Source organism: Mycothermus thermophilus, assembly GCF_041956435.1.
Source record: "Mycothermus thermophilus strain CBS 625.91 unplaced genomic scaffold VTJ04scaffold_2, whole genome shotgun sequence".
Classification (NCBI taxonomy): Eukaryota; Fungi; Ascomycota; class Sordariomycetes; order Sordariales; family Chaetomiaceae; genus Mycothermus; species Mycothermus thermophilus.
The window spans coordinates 5,119,401-5,132,581 of record NW_027191428.1 but is presented as its reverse complement, the minus strand read 5'-3'; the positions used below and the strand labels follow the sequence as shown (position 1 = coordinate 5,132,581).

The 13,181-nt window shown below is 57.3% G+C and overlaps 3 protein-coding genes across 3 annotated transcripts; all 3 read right to left on the bottom strand.

Annotated features, from left to right (window-relative positions):
• Positions 1-43: 43 nt before the first annotated feature.
• Positions 44-1,968, bottom strand: VTJ04DRAFT_4079 (uncharacterized protein; the record flags this gene model as incomplete). The annotated part of the gene is made up of 3 exons (XM_069362049.1): positions 44-218; positions 272-1,711; positions 1,790-1,968. The coding sequence occupies 3 exons, from the start codon at positions 1,966-1,968 to the stop codon at positions 44-46; spliced, it is 1,794 nt and encodes a 597-aa protein (XP_069222599.1).
• A 781-nt stretch (positions 1,969-2,749) lies between these two features.
• Positions 2,750-9,707, bottom strand: VTJ04DRAFT_4078 (uncharacterized protein; the record flags this gene model as incomplete). Its single annotated transcript, XM_069362048.1, has 2 exons — positions 2,750-9,463; positions 9,525-9,707. 2 exons carry the CDS (start codon positions 9,705-9,707, stop codon positions 2,750-2,752), a joined length of 6,897 nt encoding a protein of 2,298 aa, XP_069222598.1.
• A 66-nt stretch (positions 9,708-9,773) lies between these two features.
• VTJ04DRAFT_4077 (uncharacterized protein) lies at positions 9,774-13,139 on the bottom strand (the record flags this gene model as incomplete). The annotated part of the gene is made up of 4 exons (XM_069362047.1): positions 9,774-9,858; positions 9,923-9,978; positions 10,049-10,099; positions 12,762-13,139. 4 exons carry the CDS (start codon positions 13,137-13,139, stop codon positions 9,774-9,776), a joined length of 570 nt encoding a protein of 189 aa, XP_069222597.1.
• Between the last annotated feature and the right edge of the window lie 42 nt (positions 13,140-13,181).

Genomic DNA, 13,181 nt, shown 5'->3' with positions numbered 1-13,181 from the left:
AAAAAAACGGAAAAGTTCTCCAGACCTTCCTACCCATACTTCTTTACGTACCAACCTCCTCAACGCCATCACCCTCGTCACCGAGCTCTGCCTCCAGCGCCTTGGGGACTCTCTCCGTCCGGGCGGAGCGTTCATGCGAAGCCTCGAGGCCACCGGCAGTGACCCAGAGGAAGTAGTCAGTGCGGAAATTGTCGACCTGGTTGAAGAAGAGGTGGAAGCTGGGTAAGGTTAGCGATTGCTGACACCACGATGCTGGGCGAGGAACACCTACGAGTTCTCCTTTTCTTCCAACTCGAACATACGTCGATAAATGTGTTGGTCCTTGAACTCCTTGATCTGGTCCTCCCACTTGGAAAAGTCGATGGGTTCCCTGCCCAGCGAAGGGGCTTTCTTGTTGTACTCGGTAAACATGGGCCTTTCCAGCATCAGGCCCAGGCCCGGAGCCTTGGGAATACTGATGCGACGTGGCCCGTAACTGTCGTTGATGATGCTCAGAGGCGCGCCACAACGCACCACCATGACCGCCATGGCCACCATTTTGCGAATCTGGTGCATCATAAACGACTGGCCGTGCACGCGCAGCGAGAGCCATTGCGTATCCCGGATCGTGATGGGCTCGGGATTCACGACAAATGACTTGATATGCCGTTTCGCCGACGGATCATTGTAAGCCTTGAGGATGGTGTAGTTGTGGAAGTTGTGGGTGCCGACGTATTGGTTGAGAGCCTCTTGCAGCTTTTCGATGCGGTCTGGTGTGATGCGATAGCGACGCTTCGCGGCAACATAGGCAGCCTTGATCTCACGCAAGGCCATCTCTCCCGGGGTAAGCTCGCGCTCAGGCTTGCTGGTGGCGTCTTCCTGGGCGGGCGCCTCGCCGGACGACGCGGACTTCTCGGCGCCATCGTCTTTCATGTCCACGTCTCCCAATGTTGACTCTGCCCGAGACTTCGGCAGCATCCCTTCTTCGCCATCGAGATCTTGGTCTTGAGTGTCACGGATCTTCTTGAGGACCCATGCCCTGGTGTCGGGATCGAGCTTGGCAAGAATGGGCTGGATATCATTCTTCTCGATCTCGGCCCAAAAGTCCTTCAGGTCTCCGATGCGTGCCATGTACTCGTCGTAGACCCCCTTCTCACGGGCTGTCTCGGCCAACTTCTTCCCCAAAAAGCTGTGGGGCTGCGGCGGGAGCAGGGAGTAGCTGGGCATCAGGTACTCATACTGGCGCGAGTCGCAAGCTTGATAGCAGCTAAATCCGTTGCTGGTTCGTTGGATTCCCCAAACGCGGATCTGGTCGGGAAGGTGTTGATTGATCTTGTGGACGATATCCGGGTCCTCGACGATCAGCTTCAGAGACAAAACATTGCCTGCAGCGTGTACGCCTTTGTCGGTGCGAGCACAGCGAACGAGGCTGGACTTTCTCGGGTCGTCTGCATTGGCCTTGGAGATGGCGCCGGCAGCGACGAAGGCAGCGAAAAGGTCACCCTCGATCGTCTTTTCCTTGTGGTTGATTTGGATGCCGTGGTAGCCGGTCCCAGCATAGCCGATCATGACGGCGACCTTGCGCTTGGGACGGCGCTCCTCTGCCGCGATTTCCTCGGGGGTGAAAGAGATGCTCATGTAGCTGTGGCCATCGGCCGTGCCCTCGATGACACGGCGTCGCTTCGCATCGCGGTTGTTCTGGACCTGCTCACGCTTGTCGGGGACATCGCCCCTACGCACTGTTAGTGTCGGTATGGCTTCTGACGCCTTGGCAGACACATGTTGGATGTCGCCGATCGAAGGGACCTACTTCGCGCTGCCGAAGCCGGTATGCTTGCGCTTGCGTTTGTCGTCCCCGCGATCGCGACCTCCGCGCTTCCCTCGGCCGCCGTGGTTTCCAGTCGGCGGGTTATTGGGCGTATCGGACTCCATCGTAGACACGGCTGGCGACACTTCGGTCGGGGGTTGACTGGTATCGTCGGTTGCCATGGTGCCAGTCGGACAAGTGATCGCATGCCGCAACACGATGTGAAGACCTGCGATCTGAGAATGCGCGAATGCCAAGGGCGAAGTTTTGGAGGGTCGGCCCCACAACCGGCGATTTCCAGGTTTGGGGTTCGGATGGGATGCCCAGAAGTGGAGGATCTTGATGTGGGGCGGCTCCGGAACAGGATGTGGGGTTGACCCCGCCGAACGCACCTAGCAACTCAGTCTGGTTGAACATCGTACTGGACGCCATCAGCACAACCACGGGTACGTTCTACCTGAGTCTTGGATAATCTTGAATATCGTAGTGGGTATAAAGAGATTAGGGTGGCATATATGCCCTCAGATATGGCGTGAGCCGGCGCATATGCTGAGGAGTTTACAATGTCCATGATACAGCACGAGCCTCAACATCAACGCGGCATGGATCTTACAAGATCGTCGCGAAGGAACAGCGATGAGTGAACCGCACTTGAATAACCGGCAGATCGCAGTCCCTACCGTCCCGTCGCCACACGCAAGTGATGGCTGGGACGGAATGAGCAATTGACACTTGACATCAACACAGGTGGTCGCAGTGAGTCACGACAAACTACAAACCTCTTGGGGAAATGGTCTAAACAGAATACATTCGCTATCCATAGGCTAAGTCCCAAAGCCGCTTGAAACGACCTGGCGTCATAATCTATCTCATGATCTATTCCTTTGCTCATCACTCATCAATGAAACTCATCCGTGCTCCCTCCCGTCTGCGGAACTCAGCTCCGATTCCACACCTCCCCTTTTAAACATGCCTCAAGTACTCCAGCATCTTCTCCCTCTCCTCAACCGGCATCACCAACAGCATGTCGCGAATGCCCGCCCAGGCGGCGTTGACCTCGGTCCCTTGAGGGGTCGCAATAGATGTCGTAGCCGCGCGCTGCACCAGGGCCCTCATCTCAGCCGCAATAGCCTGCTGCTTGAGCGCCTCGACCTTCTCGTGCAGGAGGTTGCGGTTCTGCTCGTACCACTCCGTAACCTCGCGGTCGGCGGTATCGAAGCTCGGAAGCCCGCTCCAGGCCTTGATGAGCTCGAGATGGCGGCGGCGAGTCTCAAGCGCGGCCGCAACGTTCTTGGTCTCGTTCTGGTTGCTGGTGCGTGATTCTGCCGCCGCCATCCGGCGGAGGACAAACTCCTCGTTGAGGCGCCTGCGCACGCGCCAGTAGAAGAAGCGGCGGGCGTTGCGCCACTCGAGCACCTCCCGAATGACACCCTTGGCCTTCATGCGCCCTGCACGGTCGTGCAGGTCGGCGTATTGCAGACTAATCTGCGTGTAGATGGGGAGGAGCTGCTGCTCGCGCTCCGTCATCTGCTTCTTGATTTCCTCGATCTCTTCCTTGGACAGGCCTTCCTTGGCCATCTGCTTCTTGAGGTTGGCATACCGGGCGTCGAGGCGTGCCATAGTGGCCAGCTGCTTGTCTTTCCGGTACTTGATGCCGATGATACCCTCGGGCTCGAGCACACCACCGCGAGCATCAACGTCGGCGTACATCTCCATAACGAGTGGGTTGATGGTTGGGTCGACAACGACCCACGAGCCACCGCGGAGCTCACCGAAAGGCGGGATGTAGATGAAGACAGGCTGCTCGAAGGCGACGAGGGCGTCGACGATGAAGGAGCCGTACTTCAAAACCTCGTTGTACATGTCGCGTTGGCCACCAGAGAAGCCACGCCAGTTGGCCAAGATCATGAGAGGCAGTTGCTCGCCATTGTTGAAGTCCCGGATGGCCTGGGCTGTCTTGAAGGCGGAGTTGGGATACCAGACGCCACCAGCCTCAATGGTGACCTGCTCGATCGAATCCGGATTGGCAGGGTCGGCCGGCGTAACGTTCTCAATCGACTGGGTCTCGACGGCGATGACGCCCATGGGGATGCCACCGAGGCGTGCACGGCCGACCACCACAGTACGAGCCCAACCACCGAGCGTCTCCACAAAGGAGTCGCGATCGAACAGACCGGGCTCGAACTTGTCGCCGTCGAGCTGGCGCCCACCAATCATCCACCGCACGTCGTATGGTTGCTTCTGAGGTGGCGTGTACACCACATCGCGGTCCCACGGGTCGACACTGTCAATGATGGGCAGAGGCCCGCCACGGTGCTCCGGGACGAAAGACATCCACTGGAGAATCTTTTCGACACCGGCCAGGTCGTCGTTGGCTGTTAGGTGGGACACACCGTTGCGGTACATGATCTGAGTGCCACCGAGCTGCAGGTTAGAGGTGTACACCTCACGGCCAAGCAAATTGTTGAGGGCAGGAGCGCCAGTCAGGATGATAGGCTGGCCTTCAATCTGCACGGCACGCTGCCCGAGGCGCACGAGGTATGCACCGATACCAACGGAGCGGCACGTCACGAGAGTGCAGGTGAAGATGTCGTTGTAGGCGCGGCTTGTCGCACCCGCGATCAAGCCCGAGCCACGCAAGCACTCAACACCCAGTCCGTCCTCGGCGCCAACAATGGTGACGATCTTGTGGCGGCGCTCGCCGTCTTCCACGACTTCCTCCGTGATCACCTCGTTTTCGAAGCGCGCCTTGGCTTCATCTCTCAGGTACAGATAACGGAAACCAGCCTCCGGTCGCTCCGGGTCGTTCCAGGCCACCTCGAAGTGCGGCATCAGTTCGTTAGCGAGACCGAGACGGGCGCCTGAGTTGGCCGACAGGTAAATGCGGGGAATTCCGAGCTTGCGGGCGAGCTCCGTGCACTTGTAAAAGAAGTTGTCTTCCTTGGGGCCGAACGATCCGATGCTGAACGTGATATCGTTGGCGATCACCACGAAACGGCGCCCATCGGGGAACTCGGGAGTCTTGCCCGTGATGAGCCAGCCGACCATGCCGCAGCTGTTGTTGCCAGGGTCACGGGACACCTCCGTGAGGTTGTCGTGGTCGTCAAGCACAAGCTCATTGTACTCAATGCACTCGCCCTGAGGCGGCCGGCGGGCAGCCAGGCTGGGGTTGCGCTTCACGGCTTCGGCCCAGCTGCTCTCGATGGCATGACGGAACAGATCCGGGAAGTCGTAGACGTACTGGGTGCCCATAATATGGGCCTTGTACCGCTTGGGCTGCAGCCAGTTCTTCGTGGGGTACGGCGTCGATACGGGCAGGAGATGCATGGAGCCGATCTTGGTTGTGCCGCCGATGGAATGGAATACCCATTCACCCTTCTCGGAGCGACGTTCCGCGTACAGCTCGACCTGGATGACGTAACCGGACGTGTTGGTGATGATGACGCGCAGAGGGTACGGCATTCCCGTGGCTGGGTTCGTGCAGATAATGCGAATCTCGACTTGCGAAACACGCAGGCGCCAGGCACGCAGACCGAAACGATCCAGGAAACCCTGAAGGGACTGTTCCACCTCCTCTGGCCGCAGCTGGAAGATGGGGCTGAAGTTGATGAACATGTGGTTGAGGTCCGAGTTGCTGGTGCCGATAATCTCAAGCGCGTCGAAAATGTCGTTGATGACACGGTCCGCCTCCGAGATGAGGTACTCCGCCGTCGGGATCTCGTCACGGAGCCTACCCGGACGGATGACAGCGCGCGTGAAGAAGCGGCGATCCGTCTCAACGTCCTTGCCAATGCCTTCGTACACGTGAATGTTCTTGTTCTCCGTGAAGACTGGCCTGATCTTGAACTTGGACAGGCGCCCGAGCTCAAGCTGGAAGGCCAGTGAGGGCTCGATGTGACGGATGCTGTCGTCCTCAATGTAGTTGGGACCGCGGAATGTGAAGTAACCCGGGTACGAACCATCATTCCGGCCGCAGATGAACGTCAGACGGCGCACACGGCGCGCGAACAACTCCTCCTTGAACCGCTGGACGAGGGGAAGAATCTCCTTGAGCATTTCGTCGTCGCTGCGGCCTTCAGCATCGCGGATAGCCACGTTGACGACAGCAGAGAGTTCATCCGAGCCACTGGATGAGGGGACAGACGCTAGATGAGCTGGCCGGCGCTTCTCGTTCAGGTCTCCAAGGAAACTGACACCGCTCTTCTTCCGTGCGCCCAGGGGCTGGGGCAGCGTCTCAAGAGCGCGTGCAAGCACGTCCTCGGCGTCATCCAGGTACTTGCACGGGATGATGACACCCTTGCGAGTCGGTTCGTCCTGGGTCTTGCGGGAAAGGTACGACATGTCGCTAATGGAGCTGATGCGGCCGAAGCTGCTGTCAACCGGTGTGGTCGGCGTCGAGGGCGCGTTCGACTGAACCGGGAATCCAAACTCGGTCTGGCCAATCTTCCGCAGCGTGAAATCCCAAGACACAAAGGACGGTGTGTCGTCGTCGTGGTGGTACTCGACCTTCTTAATGTGGTACGCGCGGTAGGCACGACGGACGTATGTCTCGAGAGCAGCCAGCGACACCCAGGGGTCCTCATGGGCAAAGAAGAGCGTCAGAACATCGAACACCGTGTACTTGGAATCGACCACCTCCTTGATGACGTCCAGGTTGGGCTCACGATGATCCCAACCGGTTTCACCGTAGCGCGATTCGACAACCGATGAGCGCAGGATATGCTCCATCTGGGCGCGGCGTTCCTCCAGAGATGGCAGCGAGCACTGAATCAGCACCTCGCGGGCCTTGAGCGACACCTTGGCAGTCTGGCGTGACTCGAGCTCCGCAAGTCGGCGGAGTACGGGCCGCAGCACCTTGCCGACATTACCAACATTGGGCTTGTTGGGGCGGTATTCTTCGAGGATGGCCAGGATCAAGGAGTTCTTGGCAGCGACGCGACTGTGTGACAAGACCGTCTGGACAACGCTGGCGATATCCTCCTTGTGCTGGTCACGTAGGCGAAGGATAACTTCCTCATCCTGCAGACGACGGCCCGAGAAGAGCCTCTCGACCTCGACGTACTGTGACAACAAGTCTGAGATGACGTTGAGCTCACGAGCCTTCTGGCCATCAGCGTACTTGTCAAGCACGTCGGTAAGGGGTGCCAGCGTGGACCGGAGCAGGTCGGCATCCGCCTTCGAGTCCACATGCTCGTCGATGAAGCGCTGGAAGGTCTTTGACAAACTGCGGGCGGGGAACTCAGCGTTGCGCTGTTGGGCACGCTCGACGATCTGGGCAAGCTGAGTGTCAAGCTTGTTGGGCATGCGAGCATGCAACGCGGAGAACTGGGCAGAGAACTCGCTGTAGGGAAGCTTGGGATCCCGCAAAACGGTAACAAGCTCGCGCAGGGTGTCGTTCATGACCACCTGGTTGTCGAAGCCGAGAAGAATGTTGCGCAAAGTGCCGTAGGCAACTGCGAAACGCTGAGAAGGCTTGGTACCGACGACCACCGGTGGACCATACTCTGGGAGCTGGCCAAGGAAAGGCTGGGCCTGCTTGACGCGACTGGGGTCGTCGAGCGCCAGGATACCAAGGATGTCGCCAGCTTCCAGAGTGGCACCGGGCTGTTTTATCAGCTGCACAACACCGTCCTCCTGGGCAACCAGGGGCATGTACATCTTCATGACCTCGACCTCAGCGAAAGTCTGTCCAGCGCGGACATGGGCGCCATCTTCAACCGTGTACTTGACCAGCTTTCCGGGAGAGGGCGTGCGAAGCTGGGTCGGATCATTCTCTTGCTCCAGCAAGCAGGTCTTGCCATCGACTGACAGACGGGTGGCCGCCACCTCTTCCTTCCAGTACACATTGTGGCTGTGGCCACTGAGCAGGATGAGCAGCCCACCATCGCTGAGAGCGCGCACGCCGACAGTACACTTGGACCCGTTGATGAAGAGCCGGTAACTGTCTGTGCTGGACCGGGTGACGGTGAATTTGTAACGGTAGCCCTCGTAGATGAAGTCAATGGGGAAGACCGTCTTGAGGATGTCCTTGGCTGGCACTTGGCCCTTCTCAAGACCTGCGCGGTACTCGGCGAGGCAGGCCTCGCTGGCGATGTGAGCTTTTGTGACAGCACCGCAGACAACTGCAAGCATGGGGTCTGGACGCTCGGCAGTCAACTTCTTGGAGATGAGTTCATCGAGCCAGCCCGTGGTGATGGTATTCTCCTCGAAGGCCTCAGTTTCGAGCAGCTTGATCAAGTACTCAACGGTGGTACGGAAATCGCCACGGATGCTCAGCTCTTTGAGGGCCACAACCATGTGCTTGCGTGAGGCAGCACGATTCTCGCCAAACGCAAAGATGTGGCCGAATTGCGAATCTGAGAAACTGTGGATACCACCGGCGGAGCCGACCGAGAAGTAACCCCAGGCGTTCGAGCTGGAGCGAAAGTTGAGATCGTGCAGCACACCATTTGACGGCTTGAAGCCCTCGCCAGGGTCTTCAGAGGTGATACGGCAAGCCGTCGTGTGACCCTTGGGGGTCGGGCGACGTTGTGTCTTCTCGCTCTCGGGATTCTTGAACTCAAAGTCGATCTCAGTGGCTGTGCGCGGGTCGACGCCGTAGAGCAGACGGATGTCCCGGATGCGGTGCAACGGAATGCCCATGGCGATCTGCAGTTGGGCTGCAGGGAGGTTGACGCCCGTCACCATTTCGGTGGTGGGATGCTCGACTTGCAACCTGGGGTTGAGCTCCAAGAAGTAGAACTTGTCTTCGGCATGCGAGTAGAGGTACTCGACCGTACCCGCTGAAACATAGCCGACCAGCTTGCCCAGGCGAACAGCGGCCTCTTCCATGGCGCGGAATGTGGCTGGCTTGGCAATTGTCACTGGGGCCTCCTCGATGATCTTTTGGTGGCGACGCTGAACTGAGCAATCGCGGCCGAACAGGGAGATGTTGTTGCCGTATTGGTCAGCCAAGAGCTGGACCTCCAGATGGCGAGCGCTGTCTGCCAGCTTCATGATGAAGATGGGAGAACCGGGGATCTCGCTGGCAGCAGCCTTGTAGAGTTCCTCGAAGCTAGACTCGTCCATCACCTTGCGAATGCCCTTGCCGCCACCGCCTTCGGAGGCCTTGATCATGACGGGGAAGCCAATCTCGCGAGCCTTCTCGAGGCCTTCCTGCCACGAACTGACACACCCCTTGAGGTAAACTTCCTCGGGCACCGTGACCAGGCCGTTCTCGTCGATCTTAACCTCGCTGACTCCCGAGCCAGACCACGGGATTGTCGGCACGTTGGCGTGTTGGGCAACAATGGTAGACGAGATCTTGTCACCCAATGAGCGCATGGCAGAGCCAGGTGGCCCGATGAAGACGATTTTCTTGGGAGAAGCGGCTAAGGACTCGGGAAGCTTGGGGTTCTCTGAAGCGTGGCCCCAACCGGCCCAAACGGCATGGACATCCATACGCTCGGCGACATCGACAATGAGCTCAACGTTGGCGTAGTTGTGGTTGTTGGTGCCTCCAGGGACCTCGACGTAATGGTCAGCCATGCGGATATAGTCGGCATTGGCCTGGAGATCTTCTGGTGTTGCCATGACAGTGAACTTGATAGCGCGCTCGTCGCCGAACGTCTCGTATGCCCATTTCCTCACCGAACGGATCTCCTTGACGGCCGCAATGCCATTGTTCGCGATCAAGACCTAGGACTCGGGGTTAGTTGGGCTCAAAACGCACTGTGGAATGTGTACCAGGGAAACGGACATTTGTGATGACGGTGTGGCCGTCGTGGCTGGCAACGAAGTCCTTGACCTTGGACGGAGGGGCATTCTCCAGCCTGTTCCCGCCGATGAAATGGCTAGGGAGCTTGTGCTTCTCGGCATATGAAACCTTGCCGTTGGCCACGGGAACGGTGACGCCGTTCCGGACGCCGTTTGTTTCGCCCATCTTGACGGTATGTGTGACCGGTTATGCTTAGAAAATACCACTTTGCGGGAGCCTCGAGGGCGGGTATTATGAGCTGCTGGGAGCTGCTGAGCTGGATTGGCGAGTTGGCGTCGGACCACGGATCGTGCGACTAAGAGTAAAGTACTGCTGACTGTGAGAATTGCCAGTTAGTAATGAGGCGAAAGGGATCGATGCGCAGCCGGAAAGGTTCGAACCTTCGGAAGTTCCCTGTGAAAATGCAGTCGTGTGATGTAGTGACTGCGAACCGCCTCTGGTAGAGGGATAGGAGTCAAAGGGCGGGCAGAGGATTAGAAAAGGGAGGCGGTTCAAAATCAGCGTACAAGAAGGGAAGAGAGAGGTCGATCTCGTGGGCCCGTGACGCAAGGAAGGGTCTACACGTCGAGAGCAGAGAAGGAATGGGAGACAGAGAGAAAGAGCAAAAGATAAGGTTGGAACAGAGAAGGAAGGGGAGAAGGAGAGAGACCGGAGGTGTGCATCTACCTACATACAAGAGGAAAGCCCATCCAGGAACCGCTCCTGCGCCCCGACTTTCTGGTGGGAAATCTGGGAATTCACGGTGTGAGTGGGACGGGAAGTGGGGACCGAGCCCAAGCATGGGCCAACATGTGGCAGAGAGTGACACACCAGGAAAGTCCCTGTGGCCTTTCCTCATCTTCCCCATGCCTTAAATCCGCTCCCACATCTTCCACGGTTAATATCTCGGTGTTCCCATTCTAATGTACCATGTCTAGGCCGACTGTTTCCCTGCATATTGAAGTTCCTCTTGCAGTTACCGTGGTTGGGCCGTCGAGGCTGGCCTTGGATCTTTGTCTCAGTGACATCTCGGATAGGAACACTGTGCGAAGACAAATTTCTTCGAACTGTCCCCTCATCGAAATGCTGCATCGAGGACCCACAGATCACAGATCATCGGCTCCTGTCAATGCTGTCAAATGAACGCCATTCACCTCAAACTTCTCTCCCTCAGGGCACTAAAGTAAGAATATCTCAGCCTACCTACAAGCGGGGCAAGTCTGTCACGGCCAGGCGATCGGATTTCCCTATCACCGCCTCCTTTTCACACATACTCCGTCAGCGTCTTGATGCCACAAGCTCAGCCTGCTTACTGTGTCATGCTTCTTCAGACACATCCAGCAGATTGTAGTAATTCCACGCCGCATCACTCCTTGACCATCTCGGGAAACGCCATGCCATGTCCGACGCGAGCCAGCTGAGGGCATCGACGTTCCTCGTGTCCCACTTACACTGGCAACTCTTAGCCTCCCGCTGGCGGAGCGTTGTGGTGTCTTGTTGTCAGTCTGCGATTCGAGCTGCCATGGTGGGGCAAACCAGACAATGGCAATTCTCCATCTCAACAAGCAGAAAATCCGCGATTCAACCATTTCCACCTGGCCTGGCCCTGAGGGATCATCGGCCCAGTGGAACCCGGGATGTGCCGCGGGGCCTCTTGACATGGAGGAGCGCAACATCGCCTCCTTCAAAAAAAGCCAGAGGCATGAAATGCCCAGAACACGACCACGACAAAAATGGGCACCGGTTTGCAATCGCATCCAGAAATTTCCTCTCCCAAATCCATGCCCGCTCCCGGCGTGTTGAGGCGGCATGCAAAGCCGGCTCCCTGATAGGTGTCAGAATCCCCAATTGTTGAGAGCCCCACGTAAACCCCCGGACACCCGCGGACCCCGGCTGTTTCGATCGAGACGACCAGGCTTTTGTGCAAGGGTCCGGATCCGGCCCCGCAGATCCCCAACGTTGTCCGCGACAAACCTTTGGCCACCCACCATGACAGGGAACTCGTTCTTTGTGCCGACCTGCCGGAGCTGCGGTCGAACGGGTCATCCGGATGGTTGAGGCGGACTCGGACTCCCGAGCCGCGATGCATGGATGTCAACGGCCGTCCTTAGCCGTTGCCTCGGACGGACGCTGAACAAGGGACAACGACGGTGCGTTTGGCTTTTGACCTATCCCTTGAGCTGTTTATGGCCTTTCATCAATGCACTCGTGAGGGTGAGCAATGCCTCACTAGAGGAGCCGGTTCGACTGATCTTCCAATGTGGCCCTTCTCGTTGCTTCTATCCATGGAAGACAGAGTGAAGCCCAGTGCTTCCATTCCGGGCACTGCATCTTGTAATACGAGCACCTCAGACATGAGCCCCACAAACATTGCTGAAATGAACATATCTGAGTAGACATAGGTGGTTTCGACTCTCCCAGCTCCTTGGACAATAACACAGAGTCCACCTTGGACGCTCTTGAGAGCCTCTACAAGTAGCCCCGGCTTTGGGTGTCGTGGGAGCTGGCTTCGGCTTGTGCGCACAGGTCGCCATCAACCATCCCAAGAAGTGACATCATTCTCCGACCTCGTATCGATAGCGCGATCCACAGCGTCCTTCGGACATAGCTCCGATACCCAAACCTCCACCTTGCCCACGCCTGGCTCGCCAACAACACAGGCGACGTCATTAAGGCCAAAATCCATGGGGCACGCCTGTCATCAAACGAGCAAAGTGCAGCTAAAATACCCTCGAAAGCTCCGTTTGACGTGTTTGCGCTTGACCTTTCACTCCCGCAACGATTCTTCTCTTCCCTCCAAGGCTCTGGGACGGGCGGGGGAATGCTGAGAGAATCAACCCTCCACGCGTAGGCAACCAACGATGCTTGTCAGGGACTTATCATAATGCTCACATGCTCACACAATGCTCTGATGCCGAGTCCAAACAGCATCCGATCAATGACGCTTCATGCAGGGCAAATGTCGAACGCCCGTCAGGTCGGCCAGATACCTTGAGCCCCAACAGTGTGCAAACGACACTCACTCCCTAGGTATGTACATATACTCCCAGATGTAACACAAGTCCGGACAAAGCGGCTCCGGAAGAGGGACGTCGGCAACCCCTCGACCTGATAATGCACACTGGGCGGGACGGTCCGAGCCGAAAGAAGACTCACCGTCCCAAGACCCGAACAAGGAACACGAGGCAGACAATGAGGCCAATATCAACAAAAGAAAAAAAAGAATATAAATGACTGTACTGGAGTAGCGTGTATCAGAGGTATCCGCGCATAATCAACCATCCATCCCCTTTCCGTTTGTCTCTTCCCATGCTTGCCCAACCGCCCCCAAACCAATAGTGCAGTGATAAAAAGCAAGCAGAACGGTATCCATCCATCCATCCATCCATCCATCAACCACATCTCATCCTCAGCTTCATCAAAGACGACAACAGCCGACGGAACCAGATGTGCCTCCCCTCTCGCACAAGATGACTTCAAGAAGGAGAAACAAAACTGACCCCGCCATAAACAAAAACAACCAACTCCCAGGTGTATCTTTCCCATCCGCCCGTCCCTGTCTTGGTACATTCCTCCTTCTTGTTCTGCGAGCCGGTGAGTGATGTTCTGTGTATCCATGCCTAAAACAATCCCCTGTTCGCAAAAACAATGAACGGCTTC